We start from the raw sequence: 25,969 nt of genomic DNA on the forward strand, positions 1-25,969 counted from the left end.
ACTCAATAGCTTTCCCGCGCCATCGCTCAGACTCTCCAATGCCACAAGCACCTTATTCCTTGTGCCCAGGGCGACTTCTCAGTTGAGGACCTTAGAGCACTTTGCCTTCAGTCTGACTTTGGATGGATAAACTGAGGCACCACGAAGCGACCCAATACAGTGGGAGTCAGAGAGGAGATGGAACCTGAAGGCCAGCTGCCTTGCCTCACACGGCAGGGTGAGCCCTGCCTCATCCCGTGCCACAGCGAGTGACTGGAAGCACTGACCTATGTTGGTAAGTTGGCCCTTTGCGCTCAAGGACATGGAGAGTGCAGGGGGGGAAGGCAGCTCTGACTGGTCGTCGGATTCGGGCAGCCCACCAATGGTATGGGAGTGTCGCCTCTCCTTGGTCTCCTCCTGGGACTGAAGCTGGTACCTGTAGGGCATAGCAGAAGGGCTCAGTCTGCGCAGCTACAAAGGGCTATCAGAGCAGAGGTCTGGCGGGTGTGGAGGTTTGGAACGCATGACAAGGAAAAGGGGGAGCGGACAGAACCATCTAAGGAATGAGAAAGACACGTGCGGACTCAGCATCTTCTCCCACACCATCAAGAGGTCCCGAAGGACTGGCAGGTATCTCTATGGGATACCCTGAGGTGGGGACTGAAATGACAGGGGGACAGGAGAGCCTCTACCCAGAAGCTCAGGACAGAGTTTTATGGCTCCATATGTGGTCTTCCCAAGGGCAGGAGTTCTCTTCACTCAAGAACTCAGTACCCTAGTCCTCCCCAGGACTGGGGTGTCCTGCTTATCCCATCTGAATGGACCCCAAGGTAGCCTGTTCTCCCTCCAACTTTGAGAGAGGAAAATTACAGAGGACGTTCAGTCAGGATTGGGCTAGCCTGGGCTGGGAAAGGCAGGTGGAGGAGTCCCATGCCTACTTGTTTCTCCTCTGTCACCAAGGAAGAGCACAGACTATAAGGCCGCCTCACACGTCACGGCAAGCCTGGATGGGGGCGCTAGGAGGTACACGTGCAGGAACCACACGCCAGTAACTCAGTTAAAGGAGACCCTGAATTCATGACTGGGACTCAGGATGGGTCAAGTCACAGTTTTTTTCATACAGACCAGGAGCCCCGGATACGGGGAATGGCAAACACATTGAAGGGTTACCTGAGCCCTTTCTTGGGAAGAGTGTTCCGATCCCGCTGATTACTGTGCAGAGAAAAAAAAGAGAGAGAAAAGCACGTGAGTCCATCTCAGAAACCAGAGTTTGGGACTCTAAGTTTGTGCGACACAACAGCTAACACAGGACATCAAACTGTGAGCCCCTTTAACTCTGTGAACAAAGCAGGAAGATCGCTGTGGTCCAGCATTCAACTGGAATGCTAATGTCTTCCTCTGCTGGGAATCAGGATGTGGCTGGCTATTTAAAAGATCCTATTAAGCCAGAGTGGCCTTAAAAGTAAACGCTTTGGATGACAGGTGAAACTAATTATGAAATCTTGGCCACCTCACTTAATGTCTGTGTACCAGTGCACCCCGTGTACAATCATCACAGTGATGATAATAATAATAATAATAATAATGATGTATAAACCTAGTCACTGAAAACTCCTACTTATCTCATGGCGCAGTTGTGAAGCAAATGAAATTACTTCACATGTGTGGAAAAAACGTTCCAAGCCACAATGTGACAATGAAATACGGGACTGTGTTAACTGATGGCAAAAGGAGCCAGAGGCAAGGCGACAGACCGAGGCTCTGAGGTGTCCCTCTCCACCCACCTGTCCAACTGCCCAGTTCTGGGGCTTCCGCTCCAGGCCAGCTCTTCTGTTTCTTCCTCTGGGGGTGCAGCGGCAGGGGCAGGTGGGGTGGGACCAGGAGTACTGCTGGGGAAGGCACTGGGCAGGCTCATTGGCATCTGGAGGGACTCCATGCTCCTGTGCAGGCCTGAGAGTTTGGGGTACATGCGGGTCTCTTTGGGGACACTGAAACCACTCATCAGCTCCAGGCCCTGGGAGAAGCTGGCTGAGTTAATATTGAGAATGGGTGCTGGACTGGGGGTGAAGCAAGAAGGAAGAGGGCTTCCGCTTGCTGAACTTGTGGGATGCAGGTCTGGGACCTTGGAAGCGTGGGCATCACTCGATGATGGCAGATCCAGACTGTTGGAGTTGACCTTGTCTAGGTTGGCTAGTGAGGGTGGCTTGACAAAGCTCTTAGCTGTGGCCCTGAGGGAAGTGAAAATTAAATAAAGTATTTAGAACCACAGAGTTCCAGAAGCAAGAGGCAGATGGGACCTTAGAGTACTCCAAGTCTAATTTCCCTGTGTCTGGCTGTTCAAGCAGAGGCTTATCCCAATGCTGTCGTGAAATACGTTGGAAGGAAATCTGCTTGTGTGACTTGGGGTCCTTCAAGTCTTAGTGAGGGGGACGGCACATGCACGTGGGAAACACAGGCCGATTTACATACAAATGGGTACATGTGTGTCAGTAGACAATAGTAAAACCACTAGTACAAGCGCTGAAGACAGGTTAAGGGTTGACTGGGGAGAAGCAACTTGGCATACAGGGGAGTGGGGGGCTGGGGAAAAGCCGTGCAAAGGCCCAGAGGCAAACAGTGGTCAGGCCATGCCTCGCTTAGTCTCAGGAGTACACGGATATGGAAAAGGAAGAGCAGACAGATAAGAAGAAGCTGCCCAGTTTGGGTACCTGAGAGGGGTTGGTGGCAGCTCTGTCAATTTGGTGGCCGGAGGGTGGCTGGCTTGGTTCTTAGGAGTACTCTCTGGGGAGCCAATGCTCTTCAGGGAGATGTTGTCTGAGTCCAGGGCCACTGCCTTGGCTTTGGCTTTCTCCTTTTCCCGATCCGTCTGATTGACAGGGGCTGGAGTGGTCCTCCCACTGGCCACCTTGGAAGGTTCCTTCAGTCTGGAGGGGGTAAGGCCTCCCTGCTTCGTGCTGAGGAGGCTGGGGTCAATGCTGCTGCTAACAGGGCGAGGTCCGCCCCGGCCGCCGGTCACGCTCATAGAACTGGACTTGGCTGGCCGGGGCAGGCTTCGGTACTGGATGTTGGAACGGGCGCCAGGAGCCAGGAACCCAGGCTCCGCACTGTTGGACACATCTAGGCTGGTCTTGCGTCCATTGACGGGCTTGACAGGGATGCCTGAGGACTTCTGGATCTTGCTGAGAGTGGCTGAACCACCCGTCTGCATGACGGTGGCTGTGCCTGTGGCAGGAGGCGGCTTCTTGTAGCCAAAAGATCCCGAAGTGGAGGGGCGGGCAATGCCGGAGGGAGGCTTCTTAGCATCGCTCAGGCGGTCCCGGCCGGCGTCCGACGAGGAGCGCTGCAGCCCCGTGTTCTTCACTGCAAGTTTGCCCTTGTCGGTAGCTTTGCCTTCAGGTTTGCCTACAACGGGGCAGGAAAGGAAGTAAGGGTAGCCGGAACTGGCCAACATCACAGCAATATCCCAGCAAATCCTTTTCTTTCCCTCCACGGGAGAAGGGAACATTGTCAATGTACTTTGGTACACAGGTGAGTGGGCACTACGTAAGCTGATGGCATTTCTGGCTGGAGGAAGGAGACTGGGCAGGAGCGGCCTCAGGGTTTTGTTGGTTGGTTTTGCTTTTTGTTATTTTCTCCTTCTACAGCAGGATATTCCATTCTGGTTCAAATGGCAGAGGCAGCCACAAAGGTTATTAAGAAAGAAGTATATCACTACTGGATATTTACCCTAAAGATACAAATGTAGTGATCTGAAGGGGCACGTGCACCTGAATGTTTATAGCAGCAATGTCCACAATAACGAAACTATGGAAAGAACCTAGATGTCCATCAACAGATGAATGGATAAAGAGAATGTGGTATATATACATAATGGAATGCTATGCAGCCATCAAAAGAAAATGAAGTCTTGCCATTTATGACGATGTGGATGGAACTAGAGGGTATTATGCTGAGCGAAGTAAGTCAATCCAAGAAAGACAATTATCATATGATCTCCCTGATATGAGGAATTTGAGAGGCAATGGGGGAGGTTTGAAGGGTAGGGAAGGAAAAAAAAATGAAACAAGATGGTATTGGGAGGAAGACAAAGCATAAGAGACTTAATCTCACAAAACAAACTGAGGGTTGCGGGGGGAGGAGGGGATAGAGAGGGGGGTGGGGTTATGGACACTGGGGAGGGTATGTGCTATGGTGAGTGCTGTGAAGTCTGTAAACTTGGCGATTCACAGACCTGTACCCCTGGGGCTAATAATACAGTATATGTTAATAAAAAATAAAAAAAAAAAAAAAGAAAGAAGGGCATCAAACAACTGGTCAAGGAAGAAAAAAAAGGAGGGGATGCAGACAGGGTATGGTCATACCTCCTTGAAAGTAGAGACTGGAGGGAAATGTGGACAAAGGCGAGAAACGACACAAGGGGCCAACTCTGGGAGTGATACAATTCTGATCTATTGTTTTCTTGGGACCTCCCTGGGAGGGAAACAAGTACCTTGTAAAGACAAGTACACCAGCTGATGGTCTTGGCAAGTGTCTGAAGGGAGGTCAAACTAGTCTCTGAACATAACACACTCCGTCCTCTACCTCTTCCGAGCTGCATGATTTTGGCCCTGCTACTTTACCCTTTTGAGTCGTGATTTCTAAAGTTGTCGAGTGGAGATAGTAATACTCATCTTCCCTAACCCACAGGACTGTTGTGAAGACCAGATCATACCCATTAAAGCACTCTGCAAACGTCTGCTATCATCCTGTGGGTTAAGGACCATTAAAAAGAGAAGCAACCCAAGAAACAAGGTCTTCACCCTTGTCCCTTCCTTTCCTCGGGGCTCACCTGCGACTTTGAGGGCGCTCTGGGCTGTGTGAGTGATGGGGGACGTGACGGCCACTGGCGGGGTCTTGCCCTTCTTCAGGGAACCAGGGTGTCCCAGGCTCACAGGCTTTTTCAGTTCTCCAATCTTGGATGAATCATCACAGCTCTCGGGCCGCTCTCTCCGCCACTTCGAAGTCCCGGGTTCCATCTTCAGGCTACCGCTGTCGTACTCCAGTTTTTTGGGGGTCTTCTCCTCCGACTCACTAAACCAGCTCAGCCCACTTTCAGCCAGTGAGCGCTTCTCTGAGTCTGTGCGGAGCTGAGGAAAAGAAGAAGCAGAGAAAGCAGAGTCAGATGCTCACCCGGGGATGGAAAAAAGGAGGCAGAGGGGATGGATTCTGGTGGGTGGGTGGCCCCACTCTTTCACGAGTGTTATGTCAACCCAGGGTTTCTACGTACATCTCTAGGGGGCTGGAGAAAAGACACCCTATGTGTCTCAGGGCTTCCCCCCCCCCCCTTCTCTGGTTGGAATAGCTCTTACACGCATCATTACAAATTGGCACAGGCACTGGGGGCGCCTGGGTGGCTCAGTGGGTTAAAGCCTCTGCTTCAGCTCAGGTCATGATCCCAGGGTTCTGGGATCGAGCCCCGCATCGGGCTCTCTGCTCAGCGGTGAGCCTGCTTCCTCCTCTCTCTCTCTGCCTGCCTCTCTGCCTACTTGTGATCTCTGTCTGTCAAATAAATAAATAAAATCTTAAAAAAAAAAACAAAAAACAAACCAAAAAAACAAATTGGCATAGGCACTAAATACAGGGGCTCCTAAGGCAACAGCTAATGCCTTAGGTGACCGCTTGGTAGCCTCAGGTTTCTCTGGACCAGCTCTGAAAAGACCTGGCCAAAGGCACAAGGGAACCAATGCCAGGGAGCGGGTGGGTGTATGTGCAAACGCATCTGGCCCGTGGTTCATCTTAAGAGGGTGGCCTAGGTGCTTGCAAACTCACGTACCACTATTGTAGAGTTCCTGCGAGAAGCAGTGGGAGTCGTGGGGAGGGAGTTGAGGGAGGAGCTGGCATTGAACTCTTCTGAGCTGAGGTTGTCTGAGGCATCGCTGAGCCCACTGCTGATGGAGCTGCTTTCATCCCAGCTGTAGGACAGGAGATAAAGGTTAGCAGTTAAAAACAGAAGCCAAGGCAAGGAATAAAACTATCATATGGGTGGAAGAACAGCTGTATTCCAATATACAGACTGGCCAAGAGAAGAAAGCCTGAAGGTTAGTCCCGAGTTTGTCAGTAACTTGAAGTATAATTTGGCGGCGTTCTTTTTTAAAAGGAAGAGACTGCCTTTATCTGGCAAAGGCAGATACATCTGCCTTAACAGAAAGGGATAGCGTAAAGACAAGGTAATTCTTGGATCCGTCTAATCATACAATTTCCTCTCCCGATCAACGGTCTCCATCCTTATAGATACCATGTCTTTGTTCATTTCTGGATGTGTTCTCCAGGTACTTTCCCTCTCTTTCCCAAAGTTTTTCCATACCTGGTAACCAGGACCAGAAAAAGATTCATCTTTACTAGGAACCCTTGGCCCCATCGTTTCTCATCTCTCCCCTGCTTATACAATTCCCTGACCCTGGGATCAGGCTTCGCTTCCAAGCAGCATGTACTGCTCTGCTGATCAATGAACCACCCTTTAGGAGCTGTGGCCAAGCAGAAGCCCCACATTTATGCTGAACAGTTTCCTTTTCCCGCCACCTGCTTGGGATATCAGATCTGTGGGACCTGGGAGAGATTGAGTGTCTGTACCTGCAAGTCTTCCTATAAAGAACCTGGTCTGTATAATAAGTGAAATTAACGCAGCCTCCATCGCTTTGGACCTTGGACTCTACAACACTCCCTCGGCTGTTCATTTTTGTGTTTAACAACTTTTGCAGTTAGAAAGTTAATTCTTACCATCTGACCTAAATAGCCTTTCTGCCATTGATACCAACTTCCTTTTGTCCTTTCCTTATCGGCTGTTGGCAAGTTTCTTCTTCACATTATTTTCTGCATTCAAAATCTGTCTTCTAGAACCTTGCTTCAATGGTCCTGTGTTCTATGCCTTCCACCATTTCTATTACTTCCTCCTGGACCCAAAAATGTCCTTTAGATTTCACTCAAGTTTTAGAGCCCACAACTCAAACACGGACTTCAGGAAGACCACACTATGAGAGCTTTTGTTGGTGCCTGTAGGAATCTATTCTCTAAACCCTTGCATCTGTGTTCACAGGTTTGTTTGTCGGCTTTGCGTGTATGAAGGATTAAGAGGCTGAAGATGTTTTTTGTGAATTAGCCGGTGTCTGGAAAATTTTCCCTTTTTGATTTATTTTGAGTTTCAGATCATGGAACAAAAGTCAGACATACAAGCCATCTAAGTTCTTGGCCCAGATTTCAGCTGGCCTCCCTTTAATTTATTTGCTGGGAAGAGGAAAGTGGGTGGTTTGGACATTTGGCTTGGCTGCTCTGGAGTGATTAATCCCAATACATTGAGAAACAGCAAAGAAAGGATGGGGATTAGAACACACTGTGGAGTGATTTCAATTTTATTACTAAGCAATACAGCCCCTACTAAAACAAGCAACCTCTTTTTTCCTCCACCCATGACATATATTAATCCCGCACTTATCTTGGGCTAAGATATCACAGCTCCCATTTTGTAGAGAAAGAATACTGAGGAGGAAAGATCAATTGGCTTTATGATCCTATCAGCTCTTCTGGATCAAGATTAGATCTCTGGCAAGCAAACAAACAAACTATTCACAACATGTTCTCTTGGGTCAAAGACAGAAGAAGCCTGTAGCATTGAGCCTTCCATCTGAGATTAATTATTGGTAATGAAGGTCTTGGAGTGGAGCAAAGTCTTATGAAAGGGCTCTTGCAAAAAAAAAAAAAAAAAAAAAAAAAAGGAAGGGCTGCTGCAGTCCACCAGTCTAAAGGAAACCTTTCCTTTGCCCTACATTTATGGAAAGCCTCACAGTGAAGTAAGGGAGGGGAATGCATCTTCTCAGAAAGGGTTTCAGTCCTCCTCGCCCAAAAGATATTCCTCCCAACTCACAGACTCTTTCCCTAAAGTGAGAGGGCATCAGCCTAAAATTCTTGGGCAAGGTTGGCTAGAAGATTTAAAGATTTCCTAGGAAAATTCCTTTGCAGATTCTGGACAAAAGGAAAATTCTGTTGTCATTACCCATCGGTTAAGCTCTTCCAATGGAGATGCTCCCCGGCAGGGAGCCCATTTTCCTTCTTTAAGACAAATATTAGGAAAATAATGGATAGTTAAGACTCAAACATTACATGAAACTATAATGGGAAAAAGGAAAAATGCCCCTTTTCGGCCCTCCCACTTTTACTTTTAAAGAAACCATTGTTAACAGTTTCTTGTGCTTCCTTCGAGAATATTCCGACGCTTCTGCATTCCTGCTGTTTGCTCTCTGGATCTGCCGAATAGCTGACATTAAGGGACCACAAGTCATCACCTGGGTCCTCTTTACCTCTTTACCAGGCTCTTCAGTTAGAACCTCAGTCACCCTCTTTGCTGGTTTACTTTCTCGTTTCAGAGAAGTTCCTCTCTTCTAGGAGGTTTCTGAAAGAAGAGCCTTGGGAAGAAGCAAACTTGGTAAGATCTGACACACTATAAAATGTCTTTGCTCTGTTTCTTACATGTGAAATTTTGGCTAGCCACAGAGTTCTAAACTGAAGTAATCTCCTCTAAGAATGTAAAGGCATTGCTCCATCGTCTGGCCTCTCCTGTTGCCATTCTGATTCCCTGTCCCTAACATGTGACCTGTTTCTCTCTGGAAAGTTTTAGCATCTTCCCTGGTATTCTAAAGTATCATTAATGACATGCCTTGGTGTGGACTGACTTTTGTCCGTTGAGTTGGATACCTTCCTAGGCCCCTTTCCTCTAGAAGTTTTCAGGCATTATTTCTTGGATGACTTTCTCCTCTCCATTTTTCAGTTCTCTCTTCTAGAAGGTCTATTATTCAGATGATAGATGTCGAGGCTGATACTCTGTCTTCCTCACTGTCCAGCACAACCTCCATTTATTTATTTATTTGTTTGTTTGTTTGTTTGTTTATCTATTTAAGATTTTATTTATTTACTTGACAGACAGAGATCACAAGTAGGCAGAGAGGCAGGGAGAGAGAGAGGAAGGGAAGCAGGCTCCCCGCCGAGCAGAGAGCCCGATGCGGGGCTCGATCCCAGGACCCTGAGATTATGACATGAGCCGAAGGCAGAGGGTTAACCCACTGAGCCACCCAGGCACCCCTCCATCCATTTATTTTTGAACTCCACTTTTGGGGCACTGGCCGTAATTTTTACCTTCAGTTGCCTCCATTACAATTTTCATTTCTGCTATCATATTTAAAATTTTAAGGGTACTTTAAAAATAGTATATTGTTCTTTCCTTCAAGGATGCAATCCTATAACTCTCAAAGATACTCATTCACTCATTTATTCGGAGAGCCAGATTTACAATCTCTTTGTACAGTTTCTGGTTCCAAGTGGCTTTTCTCTGTTTGTACTGGTGAGACTTTCAGACGACAGACCCTGCTTTCCTGTTGGGTGATCCTTGGCTATTTGTGCAGAGTTAAGGCTGGAACACCCATGACAGGTTATTCAGAAACTTTGTGTACATTGGTGGGACTTGTCAATTAAAGGTTCAGTATAGGGAGATGTGATTGGACTTATTCATTTAAGTTTTTTCTCTTGGGGGTTTCAGATTTCCTGGAGATGAATCTTCCAAACTCGTGACTAGAGTTGCCTTTCCGGAAGTAGCAAAAGAGAGGATAGAGAGTTAAGTGTTTCTTATACAAATTTTAAACCAATCCTCCTGTTTTTAGTTTCCTCTCTTCCCCCCACTAAGGGCACCTGGTGTCACCAATTGTCAAGCTTTTTTGAGGGTTCAGGGCTGCAAACACAGTGGCTGTTCAGCTTTCCCCACCACTGGCTTAGGATTCAGCTTTAAGTTGGTTCAATAGGTTCACGAACACGTGCCATTCTGATTTCCGGCTTCCCCCAACTTTGTGGCTATGATCTCTTCCCCCTCCTATTCTTTGTCCTTGGGGTGTTAAGACTTAAGGAACAAAGAACCCTGCCCCTCTCTGTCTTCCCTGCACTGGGAGCAGCTCTCCTGCCACAGCCTGTCTTCCCTGAAAATGGATGCGTGTGCCAAGTTCGTCTCCATCCCCTCTTGGTCAGGAGCACCTCTCCGCTGTTGAGCGGATCACTGTCTGCGGCGGTGCTAAAACCACCAGAGACACTGACAGATGAGAGCCTCACTCAGCAGCCTGGCAGCCCCTCGTCCCGACCTCACTTATTCCCACCCGCAGCTTCCTATCCAGCACCATTCTAAGGGATATCTACATAGCAGCCAAGTTCATTGGGGCTCGGGCTGGGGCTGCCATGGTAGTGGTGGCTGGCCCTGGGGCTGGAATTGGGATTGTGTTTGGGAGCCTCATCAAGCCTCATCCCTTCAGAGAGGGAACCCCTCTCTGAAGCAAAAGCTGTTCTCCTACGCCATTCTGGACTCTGCCCTCTTTGAGGCCCGGCAGCTCTTTCGCCTGATGGTGGCCTTTCTCAGCCTCTTTGCCCTGGGAAGGAGCCATCTCTACCTCCCTTAGGTCTTTCTCCCGTATCTTATCTGTCTTGTATGTTCTTTTTCCTATATCTCCCCAGGCAGCCTGGGGAAAGTGGCTGGCTTTGGGTTCCACAGAGGAAAGACAAATAAATAAATGTATTAAGAAAAGAAAAAAGAAACCCCAAACCCTTTGTGATCATTTTACTCTTGTGGTAGTTGTGAACTATATCAAACTCGTGCTGCCAGCAGGAAAACACCTCTGAATGACACTAAACAGAGCCTGCTCTTTCGGATTAGACGTTCTGATGGGGGAGATTTTGAGTAGAGTGAGGAGCGGACACATTAACTTTGCAGTTCCGCCACCACATCAGCAAGAGCCAGAAGGAACAATCTGGATGTTTTGAAGAATCAAGAGCCTGGCAGAAAAGAGGCTGGATGGACGCTGTCCCACCCGCAACATGACTGCCTAAGGGCTAATAACAGAAAGTCTCTAGAAGAATTTGCAGACTATCAGCTAATGAGCCAGACTTATTACAGGGTAACTGCCTGGTCATTCAAGATCAGAAGAAGAAAGACAAGCAGCTTAAATATGGCACCAAGGGTGCCTGGGAGGCTTAGTTGGTTGAGCATCTGCCCTCTGCTCTGGTTCGTCGTGAACTCCAGGTACCGGGAATGAGCCCGGTACGAATGAGCCCCGCACCGGCTCCCTGCTCAGTGGGGAGTCTGCTTCTCCCTCTTAGATAAATAAATAAAATCTTTAAAAAATAAATGAATAAATATGGCACCCAAACAATAAACAAAGAGGAGGGCAGGGCTCAGAGCTCACCAAGGCTACTGCATCCATTCTTTGGCACAAAGAAACTCTTGGGTCACTCTAAGCTGGATTTTGCGATCTCCTGTTTCTCTTTAAAATCTTTTTTTCACATAGATCTCAGGGGCAGAAGAGGGTTGGGCAGCAACAAGCTAGGTCTAAATTTAGGAGAAAAACCGAATGCAGAGAAAGTTAATCTTCGTTTGTAATTCAGCCGACTTGTAAATCCAGACCACCATCACCAACAGACAGCTGATGCAAAAGAGAAATGTTCTCTTGTATGTTTGTACCATTTACTTTGCATGGTGTGGAAGTGTTCATTCTGGGAAGGCTGTTGGAAGAATATGACACTTTACCATTTTTATCCATTCTCAGAACAGAAGAGAAAATAAGTCAGAATAAGCATATGAGAGACTAAGTCAGATATAAACAAGATGATGAAAATGACTCTTGTCAAGGGATATTTCTAAAGGACTAGAAAACAGGTTATGGCAGTAAATTAAAGATTTTTCTCAGCAGGATATTCATTTTCTTTACTGATCGCCTCATGTCCTTTAATCCTCCCTCCAAATCTCAAACTTCTCATTTCCTGTTTCCCTGAATAGTATCCCAGTCCCCCACCCCTGCCCATCACCTTATCAATAACTTTAGTATGGCTTTAACTCTTTTTTCTTTACTTCCCTCCTCAAGAAGTCTGCAATTGTGTGACCACTTGCCTCTCAAATTTTTTTTTTAAGATTTTATTTAAAATGAAATCTTTTAATAAAATCTCCGTGGAGCAGAGAGCCCGATGCGGGACTTGATCCCAGGACCCTGGGATTGCGACCTGAGCCGAAGGCAGAGGCTTAACCCACTGAGCCACCCAGGCGCCCTCAAATATCTTTTTCCTCAACATTTCTCCTGCTTCTGCTCTGGTTCACAGCTAATATCCTCTCACTCAAACCGCTGCAAAAGCCTTCTTACCGAACCCCCCTGTCTGTAAATTCTCCCTCCTTCCAACACACACTGAATATAATCAAGCCTAATCACCCAAAAGTGTAGCACTTACCTACCAAACCTTCATTAGCTCCTCACCGTTGATAATCCTAAAATCAAAATTCTAAGGCCCACTGCTCAAGATTACCCATGAGCCATCATTAACACAGGGTGATGACTAAGAGCACAGATGTTGTAGCCAGACTATCTGAATTTAAGTCCTATGGACTCTGCCTAGGGCTAAATTAAATTTCAATTAGGCAACCATTCACCGGACTCCTAGTACTGACAACACGTGACAATCTCAGTTGCATGGGCATTTAAAATGAGTGACTATCACAACGAGCTCACAATCCAAGGGTGGAAGAAGACATACATGAAATGAGTATCATATATGAAATATAGACAACATACATAAGAGGATTCAGAGAAAGGAGTAATTTAATTTTCCAACAAAACCCCGAAATAGGACTTTGCCCTGTTAGGATACAGATAAACACAATGCTCATCTCCTTTTGCCTAATCCCACCCTGCTCCAAATTCTTATGTTCTCTAGGGTTCCCATTAGGTGATGAGCTGTCTCACCTAATTTCTTTTTGGAAGTACAGGCCTGTCTTATCACTGTGCAATCATCTGTGTCCCGCTGAAGATTCTGGAGTCCTGGCAATATTAAGGGACTTGACAACAATGTACATAAACCCTACCTACTTTCCATGGGTTTCTCCCTAGTTCTTTCTTCAATGCCCAGATCAAACCAAATTTTCTACAACGCTTTCCATGATCCTCCTCGTCAGAGAAAATCTCATTCTCTTTTATGTACACTAGCTGTATTTCCCTGAGGGGCACGACTGAGTCTCCTATGTACCACTACGTATCTCTCACACAGTGTCTTGAATATAGTGGGTTTGTACACACTTGCAGACTTGAACTCCTGGCTTCTGTGAAAGTAGGAATGCATAAACTCAGGAAAGGGATTAAGATTTTGGAACTGCTTCTTACATATTCTCCAAGACTGATTAGTCTTCTAAGAAATCGTTTCTAAGAAATCCTTGTTTGTTCGTTTCTAAGTTCGTTTCTAAGAAATCCTTGTTTCAGAGGGAATTTATAAACATTCTTTTTCTTCCTTTTTTTTTTTTTTAGAAATTCAAGTTCTCTGCTTAAATTCTCCATCTATTCAAGAACATAATCCACCTTTCCTAATAGAACCTTAAAAAAATATTTATAGAAAGCATTTCACAATGTCTGTTAATTCCAACATCTGGGTCATCTGCAGGTCTACTTCTATCAGCTATTTTTTCTCTCAGTTATATTTCCTGCCTCTTCATATGATAACTTTTTATCATATGCCAGATGTATATGAACAGAGAACAGCAATACATATACCTAGAAAAGGATGCACCTCTACTGTTAGGCTGCTAGGATTCAGAGCTGAGTCGGTCTCCTAGGTCTGGGCTTTGTTGTCTCTTGGTTAAAGTCAGTGCATCACTGGTTTCAAATGTTTTGAGGGTAGGATCAAGATTGTCTCAGTAGCGTCTGGGATCTGACCATAGTGAGACTCCAGATATCTCTCTCTATGCTTTATAGGCCGGCCACCAGCTTTTGGGGCTGCTTGTGGAGTTCTCTTTACTCTTCGTGGGCTGCTTCTATATACTCAGTGAAGGGCCATTGTGCTTTGAAGGGGTCTATTTCTATCTTCCTGCTTTGCTCTCAAATTTCTCTGTACTGTGTTACTCATAGGTACTCAATGAATGCTCTCTGTGCACTGGGTAGGGATGGGGGTATTGTTCTCATCTCTCTGCCCTGCCCTCCGCTATTGACTTGCTGCCACTGTGTGTATTAAGCAAAGTCCTCATGGGAAAGAATGAGGGGTGGGTGGGTACAACATTTGCTCTGGGATTTAGTTTCCTTATACCAGCCAACATGTAGCCTTCGAAAGTTCCATATGAAGCTGAGATACTTTCTCCTTACTCTCACCTATGGTAGGTATGTATATTCTCCTGCTGCTGGGCCTCTAAAATGACAGCAGCCATGCATTTTTTTCTCTCCTAGGAAGGGCTCATTCCTTTCTGGAATTTAGTCCAGTTTGAATACTTTGCATTCTTAGATATTTAATTGTTTGTTTTTAAGTTATTTTTGTTATTTATCCAGCTCATTCTTGTTATTTGGGTGGGAATGCCTGTATTGTGACACTATACCATTCCTTGCAACAAATCAGCGTCTTGGGTGCTAATTCATCAAACCCTCCATCTAGGGCTATAGGAATAGCAACAAATTCCTCTTTCTGTTTTCTTGCCCACTTCCTAGCCCTGAAACCACAGTCTTAGGGACACTCTGGTGCACCCTATCTCCACTGCAGGATGAAAAGAAGGACTATGAGGAGGCCAGCTCAACTGAACACTGTTCTGTTTGTGTCTCTGCTGACACATGGCAATGCACAGGGCAGGGAACACTCCTCCCCTCTGGGAAAAGCACCAACACTAACGTAGTTCTTGGCTAGGACTGGCCACCCCTCCCAGACTTCTCTCACACAGTCTGCTCCCCATATTTCAGGTCCAGCCATTCCACAGAACTTGAATAGCCAAGGGAGCCTGTGGGCAGCCAGAGGGCCAAGGGTGTGGGCTAGCTAGTGGGAAGGGTGGACTAGCTTGTGACTACATAGGAAAAAATCCTCATTGCTTCTCTAGCACAGTGCGGTTCTTAAAAGTCAGACCTGAACACCGGATCCTTTCTCCATTTGTCCAGAATATATATGCCTGGTGAGTTAGTAACCAAATTTCCCAGATTACTTACCACTTAATGGGTAAGAACTCTGTATACAGAAGCTGACTTTGTCCTCTGAAAGTGGAGAAATATCTATAATAGGCTGGTTTTAAGAAATGGGATTTAGGGGTGATTATTTTTACTTGCAGGCAGAGTTTATGGAATTGGAAGCCTAAGATTATATCCCAAAGAGATACTTAGGACTTCTTGCTCTAGGAAAGGAAGGGCAATGCTTTACCATCTAAACTGGAAACAGGCTCCAAGACATCAGGAAGCTGTGTGACCACACAGTATACCCAATTTCTGAGAACTAAATCCCCAACTATTTATAAAAAGAAGCCAGAGTGAGACTTGGGAGGTTTTTCAATCCCCGTCACTGTACCAACAAGGGTGACTATATTCTATGAGACAAATGAATATCAAATGGGGCAGAGGGGAAAAGGTCACCAATAGCCACAATTTTTTATATTGTCTCACTTGCTGAAGTTGATGGACAGTGGCCCAGGTCAGACAGTTCAATAGGAAACAGTGACTAATGCTAAGACAAAATATAGATTAGACTTAAGGTCTGATGGCAATCTGACAGCCAACGTGGGTGGGAGGCTAGCAAAGGTGATGACCCCGACTCTAGGTTCCTAAGAGTCAGGATGGCTATGGATCAACACAAAAGGAATATTTTGAGAATTTAAGTGCTTGAGATAATGCTATCACTGGATGGTTCTTCAGCCAAGAGTGTTTCATAATACCTGTACCTGAAAGTGAAGTTACTCTTGGTACTTCAAGGGGACAGGGAAAAGAGTACATAAATTTTGGTCTAGGATCAATCCAAGATAGAGTTAAATAATAAAGAGACTCCAGATGAATCTGTCCTCCTGGGTTAACTTCATGGCTAGAAATGGACTAGGCTGACTTCAGAGAGTATACACTTCTATGGACCTGAATACATTCCTGATACTAGCTCTCACCTTTTTAATTATTATTTTAAAAGAGTTATTTATTTATTTGAGAGAGATAGAGAAAGAGAGAGGGAGGGGGAGAGACAGAGAGAGAAAAAGTTGGAGGAGGGGCAGAGGGAGAAGAAGAGAATCTCAAGCAGACTGGGGAGCCTGTAAGTACGGAGCCTGACATGGGACTGGGTCCCACAATCCAGGAGATCCTGACCTGCTTGCTCTCACCTTAAAAATTTCCATAACTTCCTCAGACTAAACCAGCAACCAGGTTAGAGTTTAGGTACAGGTTTCCTTGCTTACAACCTCAAGAATACTCTTGCCTTCTAGGATGAAGTGTAAGAGGTTAAACCATATGCAAGTGTCCATTTTGTAGGTACAAAAAGGTTAAACATGAATACTTTCATACAGTTCAACATCACATATGTTTATGTTCATGTGTGGCGTATGTTTCAGCACTTGTCTGCTACGGAAGGGTAGTAGTGGATTCTAAACTCTTAATAGGAGGAAAACGTAATAGGAAGAAATGGAGTCAAATGACAGAAATGACAATCTGTCCTGATCTAAGCCTCCCCTCATACATCTAAACAAGGGAACATGTTCTGAACCCTGCTCTAGACAAAGTTCCCAAGATATCCCATTCTCCATTTGTCTTTTATACTTTCTTCAGGCCCATTCATGGAGGTGAGCCACTCAACTGATGGCCAGCTCAGGTTTCCCCAGAGGTCACTCAGACAGCCACGGAGATGCGGGTTCCTACTGAGAGAATTAGTCAGTGATGTTCCATCTCTGGTTCCTGCAGCAAGTGGACTCACTTGTTCTCCTTTGTTAACAAGGTGGTAATCTTCTAGATCTGTGTAACGGGGTAGCTCCTGGCCACTTGAAACGTGGCTAGCCGAAATAGAGACATATAGTAGGGCTTCAAAAGATTTAGTCCCAGATTTCAAATACTTACTATGAAAAAAAGATTGTAATGCATCTTACTAATAACTTTATATTACATACTAAAATAAAATTTTAGATATATTGGGTTAAGTAAAGCTTATTGTATTGATTTCACCTGTTTTACTTTTTAAAATGTCCCTACTAGAATTTTTTTTTTTAATATTTTACTTATTTGACAGAGAGAAATCACAACTAGGCAGAGAGGCAGGCAGAGAGAGAGGAGCAGAGAGCCCGATGTGGGGCTCGATTCCAGGACCTTGGGATCATGACCTGAGCCAAAGGCAGAGGCTTTAACCCACTGAGCCACCCAGGCGCCCCCCTACTAGAAAATTTTAAATTACATATGCGACTTGCATCTTTGGAAAGCACTGTCCTACACAGAAAACTTTTTTTTTTTAAAGATTTTAAAAATTTGTTTATTTGACAGACAGAGATCACAAATAGAGAGGCAGGCAGAGAGAGGGGGGGAGGCAGGTTCCCTGCTCAGCAGAGAGTCCGATGTGGGGTTCAATCCCAGGACCCTGAGATCATGACCTGAGCCGAAGACAGAGGCTTTAACCCACTGAACCACCCAGGCGCCCCTAAACAGGAAACTTTTGGTCCATGAAAAGTCAGATTTGAAGAGCTGGAGTTGATTAGTTGCTGCAGTGATTACATTTGAGCTGTAACCTGGGAAAGCTATGGTGTGCAGTTAAACTTCAGCTTATCTACCCCTCCATGGCACCAAATGTGGTAGACTTGTTGGAGGCATGAACTGAATTATCAGCACAGTCCTCAGAGAGCCTTCGAGCGGTTAAGGAGGTAAGTGATTAAAAAAAAGAAGAAGAAAGAAAGAGACAATGAGAGTCGGAATGTCATTGGGCAATTCTGTGATGTTCCATTTTGCAAATGAATCAAGGCCATGTTGAGAAACCAACCTTCTACTCAAGGAGCCCCGAAGTTCTCAAAGTCAGTCACCACTCCCGCTCCCCACCCCCATGTGGCCTCAGAGCACTCCAAGAGCAAGGGGGAGTACAGTGCTTCATACATGTCTGTGGTTTGGCAGAGACAACAGCAAGCTAGCTGGATCTGGCCAACAGAGCTAGGCAATGGGAGGAATGGATGAATTGCACAGAGTGAGAGATTTAGAGGAAGAGGGGGGAGGGTGGAGAAGAAGCCAACGTAAATTTTTGAGCTAAGGGTTTGCCAACTCAAGGATAAAGATCACCTAGAAGATGGGACGCTAAAGAACAAGGTAACCAGAGTCTGATATGAAACTGGAGGATATGTACAATTAGGAAAATTTATTTGGCCTCCTTGATATTTTGACAGTAAGCTCACACCAGGATCCCAGTGCATAAGAAAACTAATGGTTTCAGCAACTTATTAAAGACACTTCCTAAATTCCAGTTGGAATCATAGAACACTCTGACTGATTTTGTTCAACTCTCAGACACCAAGGCTCATGTTGTCAATGACTATAGGCTGGGGAGCCAAAATTCAGATTTAATTCCTATAGTCTAGCTTACATGGCACTATTGGCAACATTGAAAAATCAGGAAATAGCACAACTTTGGAGCCTTAATACCACAAAGTCTGAAGATCTTGGAGATCAAAGACGGTTGATATAAAAGCCAAGGAAATTAGGCCTCAATGCTCTATTGTACCTTGGCCATTCTGCAAAATTCAGAAATCACAGATTTCCGCTGTTGTCATTTTTTTTTTTAAGTCACTCAGCTCATAATTTCTATAGTGACTGCCAGTGTTCCCTGTGGCATCTAGAAAGGGATACTGGAAATAAACACAAGGCCGCTATCTCACCAAAAGCATCTGAAACGTCACCCCGATGTGCTCACGGAGAGAGGACGTCTGTCATTCCTGATGATGCCTGACACAACAGAGCAGTGAGAAAACTGCTGTCTGCTCGGCCCCAGTGTGAGCCCACCTCCACTCCTGCTCAAGTTGTAGCCCCTATCGGCACGTCCACGTGAGCTCACTCTTCTTTCCTATAAGGCCTGAGGTTTTTGAGCGGTGGCAACAGAATCACAGGCCCAGTTCCTAATCAGGACCCTATTCTGTCTGTCTCCTATTTGGAGAACTGGATGCCCTTGCATTTACATACAAAATTCTGTGCCTATGTGTAATATTCTGGACTTGGATCATACTCTCAGATTCTCAAATGTCTATGGCCTAGAAAAAATTTTTAAAAAAATTATCATCTTGCCTTGTAACACTGCCTTCTTGATTCTGGCATTTAATCTTTGCTCTAAAGTTAAGAGATTTTCTTAAGCCTAGACCGTTGTTACAGACCAAATTGCGTGGGTGTTCCCCCCCCCATCTTTAAAGGGTAGCCGTAACTCCCAATGACTACATACGGAGATAGAGCCTTTAGGGAGGTCATTAAGGTTAGATGACATCATTAGGGCAGAGACCTAATCTGACAGGATTGGTATCTTTAGAAGAGGAAGAGAGGGGCGCCTGGGTGGCTCAGTGGGTTGAGCCTCTGCCTTTGTCTCTGGTCATGATCTCAGGGTCCTGGGATGGAGCCCTGCATTGGGCTCTCTGCTCAGTGGGGAGCCTGCTCCCCACCCCCCACCTGCCTCTCTGCCTACTTGTGATCTCTGTCTGTCAAATAAATAAATAAAATCTTTTAAAAAAAGGAAGATAGAAAGAAAGAAAGAGACACCAGAGAGCTCTTCCTGTGTGCGCACAGAGGAAAGGTCACACAGAGATACTGAGAGACAGTGGCTGTCCATAGGCCACGCATAGAGGTCTGATGAGAAACCAAACCTGACAGCATTTCAAGGTTGTAATTTTAGCCTTCAGAACTGGGAGAAAATAAGTTTCCATGGTCTACGTCTCCCATGGTCTAGGTATTTTGCTAAAGCAACCTGGGCAGACTAAGATAACCATTGACTGATGGAAACTAACTTGTTTTTTATTAATACATCAATACCCCCAGCACCAGTAGGCGACATTGGACACCGACCACCTCCATCACTCAGACTGGTTTCCAGTTCAGAGATTTACTACATTAAGCTTCTGAGCATAAGACCACAGGTCACTACAGCTGAAATCAAATTCCCAAGTCCATCAGCTGGGCACAGGAGAAGCTATGGACTGAAAAAATCAAGGAGTCAAGCAGGGTGGAAGGAATTACTGCTTTGACTTGGCAGCAAAATAAGCCTGGAGAAATTCCACCTTTTTATGATGCCATCAGGTTCTACGTGTGCTCCTCTAACGGCACAACGCATAGCTACCCAGCCCTGCCAACAGCTTTCATAGCACTCCGCAGAACAAAATGGATGCGACCGGATTAGGGGTATCAGTGTATTTTATTGGGATCTTAATGCGGCAAAGGGTAATTGCAGGGTAGTGGGCGAGAGACAGAAGTGAGACCAGCAGGGGAAGACATGAGAGGCTGTTTCCGAGGTGTGGTTTAGTTAAAGCTCTGCCATGTCAGCTGGCAGGGCTAGAGCAAAAGGAAAAAAAAAAAAAAAAACAGAGCAGAAAGTTGAGCTGTTTAACGGGAGTCTCCTTAATTAGGACCAACTGTGGGTGAGGAATGCTGAGTCGGCTGGCCACAATTTGTTTGTGTTTTCTCTAGTTTCAGAGATTTCCCTTTTTGCCTGCCTCCAGCCTTTCCCCTCCTCTGCTGTTTTCACAGGGGTAGGAGTGAAAACACAAGGCACCAGACTCTCTTTTTCAGAGGTGTCCAGATGAGGAAATTTAAATCCTCCACTGACTGAAAGGTAACTGGGAATCTTTCTCAAGAAAAGGGGAATGTTCCCAGGGGTGCCATCAAATTCACCTTCAAAGAAGGGGCAGCCCTTCAGGGGAAGGCACACTGAGTAAGTGCCTTCATCTCCACTGCTCTTCATCACCAGGAGTTTAACTAGTTTCTTCTTAGCATCCATTTCCCCGCAGAGAGACAGGTAGATCAGCACCTATGAAGCAAAATGTCTGGCAAGTTGAACATCGGGGAAAATAATTTTGAGTCTTAACTTGGGCAAAAACCTATCTTGACAAAAACTAAAAAGCATGAAATTAAGACGTCAATGGATAAAAGCAATCTTAATTGGAGTTCCTGTGGGTTTTTTGTGTGTTTGTTTGTCTTTTTAAAGATTTTATTTATTTATTTGACAGACAGAGATCACAAGTAGGCAGAGAAGCAGGCAGAGAGAGGGGGAAGCAGGCTCCCACTGAGCAGAGAGCCCGATGCAGGGCTTGATCCCAGGACCCTGGGATCACAAACTGAGCCGAAGGCAGAGGCTTAACCCACTGAGACCCCAGGCGCCCGTCCTGCGTTTTTATCAGAATCTGAAGGAGGCTCTAAGAATACTCAATTGGGTACTGTTTGGAACCAACATTTCCTTTTCTGCCCCAAACTATTAGAGATGTCCCATCTTACAGATTTTTGGAAAGGGATGAAAATGATATTTGATTTAAAATTTCATAAGATACTTTCTGTTTCCTCCCCACTTCTCACCCACATTCTTCCTGAGGCCTTTCTTAGGAGTCTGTCCCACAATTCCCAAATCCCTGGCTAACTGAGAGGAAATGATACAACAGTGTCTGCATTTCTGCATTTTCTTGAAAGCAGTTAGGGAATTAAGAGATAACAGAATATTCTGAAAAGTTGGGAAGGTTCACGTGAAATGCCTGGAGCAAGGCTTGGCAAGTTTTTCCTGTAAAGGACCAGATAGTAAATAATTTAGGCTTTGAGGGCCATATGGTGTCTGCTGCAACAGCTCATCTCTGCCCCTGTAGCAGGAAAGCAGCCTCAGAGAGTATGTGAACAAACGAAGACAGCTACGTTCCACAGTAACTTTACTTATGAACAATGAAATTTGAATTTCAGGTAATTTTCACATGTCACAAAATATTAACTCTTCTTTTGATTTTTTTTCCCCCCAATCACTTGAAAATACGAAAACCATTCTCAGCTTTTTGGGCCAGGCAAAAAAAAAAGCAGTGGACCAGATCTAGCCCGAAAAGCGAAAGTCTGTCGACCGCTAGGCTAGACCAAGCCAAAGACAAAAAGGTGAAAAGAAAAAGAAATAAGAATTTCTGACCTGACAAGTCCCGGACCAAAAAGCAATTTTGGACTAAGACGGCCCTCCAATTTTATTCCCTCCCAGTGCCCTTCTGATCGAACCTACTCAATTTACAAGTCAAAACCAGATTTTTCTACCAGCAATACTACTGGCTAGGTTTTGACTCAGGAAATAAAAAGGGGAGAGGAGTGGGTGGGGATAGAGAGGCTGGATGGGAAAATAAAAGGAAAAAGAAAAGAAAAAAGAAAAGACACTAGTATCCTTTGCACTTCTTTGCCAATCCCCGCCCTGCCGCCTCCGCCCTGGAATCAGGCAGTACCTTAAAGTAAGATGGGACTGAAACGTATCAGCAGCTTTTACAGTGATTTATGAGGGACTAACAGAGGCAAAAGCCTTTTGTAGTTGGAAACGCCAATCCTGCTACACAGACAGGTTGGAAGAAGTCATACAGAGTGCCTGTGCCCTGTGTCAGGATCTGTTGCCATAGTGACCACAGAGCAAAGCCCCTGATATTAACAAGCTGCCACTCCACTTCGGTTCTCAAGCACCCTGTCGGCTTACAGTGAGAAGCAAAAAAGATAGGACTCAGGCCCCAAATTCAGACTCCTAGGCTAACGCATCTGCGGAACCCTGAGCAGTTTCTGGAAGCTCCAAAAGATTCAGGCCAAAATGCTGGTGTGAAATGCTGAGCTGGCAATAAACACCTCCAGCCTTGTAAGCTACTCTCTGGGCGGAATGAGGCTTCCCACCACAAACCAAATGAACTGCCAGGCCTTCCCTCCGAACACATCACTCCCCCCTCCCCTTTTCTTGACTTCTTTGTATCACATTCAATCTTCGCACTCCATTCCCCGGACTTCCATTATCACCTTTTTTTCCCCCTTTGACTCTATTAAATAAAAAGTCCACTTTCCAATGTCTTCCTTAGAGTTCCTCAGAGAAACTGAGATCATTTTTTTTTCTATTCACCAAGCCTGGGTCAAAAATCCGGACTCAAAATCGAGGGCTAATGTGCCACCCAAACATTCTGCTGTCCACATTTAATTTATATGAGAAAAACAAAACAAGGAACATTAAAAAGAAAAGCTAGCAAAACAGAAATAAAAACACATTTCAAGCTTTGCGCAGTGGCAGTATCGTAGCCAATGAGGTTTATCCGAGGCGTGATTATTGCTAATTGAAAAACACATTTCAAATCCTAAAACCTAGAGAGAGAGATACTGGACCCTGATTCCTCATGTCTGCCTGCTTACGTACTATCACGTTGAGCTTAGAGGGACCAACGTGCTACTTTAGATCCAGAGGGTGAGCTTCTAGAAGGATCTGTCTACTCAGGAGAAATGCAAGGTATGTGACAGTATGACACTGAGTAACACACATCAAGGCAATGACGTCCAAATCCATGGATGCACCATAACCACTCTTGTTCTCCATGTCAAAAGTAATACTCAGAAACCAACCCATCACAACCACTCCTCTCATACCCTCTTGAGTATGGGGAGGGGCTCATACCTTCTTGAGATCCCTCGGGAGAAACTCGGTGAACAACCCTGGATGAAGGAGGTTACGCTCATACAAGTCAAGTGCAGGGTCACACAAAAGTAGGTGCTATCCCTTCGATAAAACTAAAGGAAGAGAAATGCTCGAGGCGGCTTGGACAGTCACAAATAAAAAGACAAAGTTGTTTCCCAAGTTACAGAAACGTTTTAATACAACCTACTTAGATCACGTTCAAGTTCGGCCTGACTTTGGCTAGATTTCTTCATTCCCACAACTTCTGCTACTCCTCTTTCCGTCCCATCCTCATTTAAATTCCAAACTAAAAACGATCGTCGTCTATGATGGCAGCAGCCGTAGGGTAGAAGTACAGGGTGATAACAGCTTTTTCTTTTCACCTGCCCACATAGAATTTGAACTTGAGGCCTCAAAGGAGCTTCAGTGTGCTGGGAGGAAGGTTTACCAATCTGTTACAGGGGGGAGCTTATCCAGTACCACCATGGGTGCCGTGGGATCAGTATTTCCTGAGAAATAGCCATGAGAAGGTACGAGAACCTAAGGGCACTCTTCGTAAGTGACCATTTCTTAGTCTGTGTACAGTGAATGATAAAGATTTCCGTGGTAGCCAAGCCACCCATGTAAGCCTCTGGGCCTGCCATGGGAAGAGCTGCTGTTCATGGAGTCGGTGTGGGATCTGACTCGACATTAGCTATTCCCTAGACCCACCCAGTCAAACGTCACCAACGTTGCTTCTGTGTTGCTGGACAAATGTGCAGCAATGCCCTGTGCTTAAGCAGAGGAAAGTGTGAAGTTTTACTAAAGACGCATGGCTGTCTGGAAGACAACTAATTTAGGAATCTGAGAGGGCAACCAAATTAAACTAATGACGGTCTTTCCATCATACCCTCCAATTTCAGAAATACTGATACCCAGAGGATGGTCTCTAGTCTGTGGAATCAGCAAAGCTCTCTAGCTCGTTCATTTCTTTGTCACCTGTCCATAAGCTTGCATCAAATCAAAGGACTGTCTCCACTCTTCCACGACCCAATGCACTATGGAAATCCAAACAATGTTTCTTTCTTTTGTTTTTGTTTTTCGGTAGGCTCTACACTCAACATGGAACCCAGTGTGGGTCTTGAACTCACAACCCTGAGATCAAGACCTGAGCTGAGATGGAGAGCCAGATGCTTAACGGACTGAGCCACCTAGATGCCCCTGAAACAGTGTTGCTTAAAAAGACATCTTTAATATGCTGCATTATATACTGATCCTATGGCACCTGCTCGTGTCGGAAGGGCACGCATTCTGTATTACTGTTTAGTGGAGATGCCAGATTTGTGCAGATCCATGCACATACTCTAATCTTAGGTTTCTTGTGACTATTACCAAATCATTAGGAAAACAATAGCCACTGTGTGCCCACTACTTAAATATGTATACCAAGTACTTTGCTGGCATTTAATTGTCATTTACTCTTCCAATTAACCCTGAGTTAGACATTATTTCCATCTGACCTCTAGGAGAGCTAAAACTTAAGACAGGTATAGTTACATGCCCAGGGTCCCACAGCAAGTGAAGAAACAGAGCCAGTTTAATATCAGGATCTGTGACTCTAAAGGCTCTTTTTTTTTTTTTTTTTTCTTTTTACGATTTCATTAATTTGTCAGAGAGAGCACAAGCAAAGCAGGGGGAGTGCAGTCAGAGGCAGAGGGGGAAGCAGGTGCTGAGCAAGGAACCCATCTCGGGATTCTATCCCAGGACCCTGGGACCATGACCTGAGCTGAAGGCGGCCGCTTAACTGACTGAGCCACCCAGGCATCCCTGAAGACTGTTTTTACCTGCTACGTATGCTATAAATACTCCCATCATGAGAGAGATAACTAAAGTTCGGGGTGGTCACAGAATAGCAAAACTAAATTAGGCATTTACTCAGCTCACGAGGGAACCCTTTGGCATTACTTCTGCAGTGCATTCCTTGGCAGCTTTCCAAATGGCGTTGCACAGGAGGGCGAGGATCACTGATGCCTCTCGAGGGGCAGTTTCACAAAAAGGTGGTCTCCGGTCACGTTTCATCTGTGTCTGCTATGCCACATCTCAGCAGTTAATGAAGGTGGGGACTGAGAAGGGTGAAAAAGAAATGGGTTGGGTCTCCAAAGCCTGCAACCCAAAACAGAATCTGCCTCAAGGAGTGACAGGCTCCTGGTTCACTAAAAGGGGGGCTTTAGAAAAAGAGGAACGTAAGATGGTCTAACTTGACAGAAACCTTTCATATTTGCCCAAGCTGATTCCTACAGATTGCAAAGGCAAACTTCTTTAAAATGGGCACCACCAAATAAAATTGCAACACCACGAGGCTGCAAAAGAACAGCTAAAGACAGATCGTGGTTGAGGTGGCAGCAGAATGGGAGGAAAAGCCAGCGGCAAATGATAAATGACTTAGCATTTGGTGGGTCAGGAGCTCTTTTTGGACCACCCCATCCCAACATCTAGAAAAACCCAGCGAGGACTCTACCTGGCCCTTGAAGATGAAGTTCAATCTTCTGGACGCTGTTTTGCAAAGAAAGTCTTTGTAACCCATGGGTAGGAATCATAGTGAGGA

The 25,969-nt window shown here is 45.5% G+C and overlaps 1 protein-coding gene and 1 pseudogene across 10 annotated transcripts in view; one reads left to right on the top strand and one right to left on the bottom strand.

Annotated features, from left to right (window-relative positions):
• Nucleotides 1–25,969, bottom strand: part of NAV1 (neuron navigator 1) — a 252,915-nt gene that overhangs the window by 34,883 nt on the left and 192,063 nt on the right. For 9 of the 10 annotated variants that reach the window (XM_045982385.1, XM_045982384.1, XM_045982383.1 and 6 more), the window contains 6 exons: nucleotides 5,792–5,930; nucleotides 4,808–5,105; nucleotides 2,688–3,381; nucleotides 1,764–2,207; nucleotides 1,150–1,191; nucleotides 267–415 (listed from right to left, as the gene is read on the bottom strand). In XM_045982385.1, coding sequence (XP_045838341.1) covers nucleotides 267–415; nucleotides 1,150–1,191; nucleotides 1,764–2,207; nucleotides 2,688–3,381; nucleotides 4,808–5,105; nucleotides 5,792–5,930 — 1,766 coding nt within the window. The remainder of the gene's footprint in view (nucleotides 1–266; nucleotides 416–1,149; nucleotides 1,192–1,763; nucleotides 2,208–2,687; nucleotides 3,382–4,807; nucleotides 5,106–5,791; nucleotides 5,931–25,969) is intronic. The other variant, XM_045982386.1, reaches the window with a different exon arrangement.
• On the top strand, nucleotides 22,990–23,112 carry LOC123928581 (annotated as a pseudogene).

Source organism: Meles meles, chromosome 17 (assembly GCF_922984935.1).
Source record: "Meles meles chromosome 17, mMelMel3.1 paternal haplotype, whole genome shotgun sequence".
Classification (NCBI taxonomy): Eukaryota; Metazoa; Chordata; class Mammalia; order Carnivora; family Mustelidae; genus Meles; species Meles meles.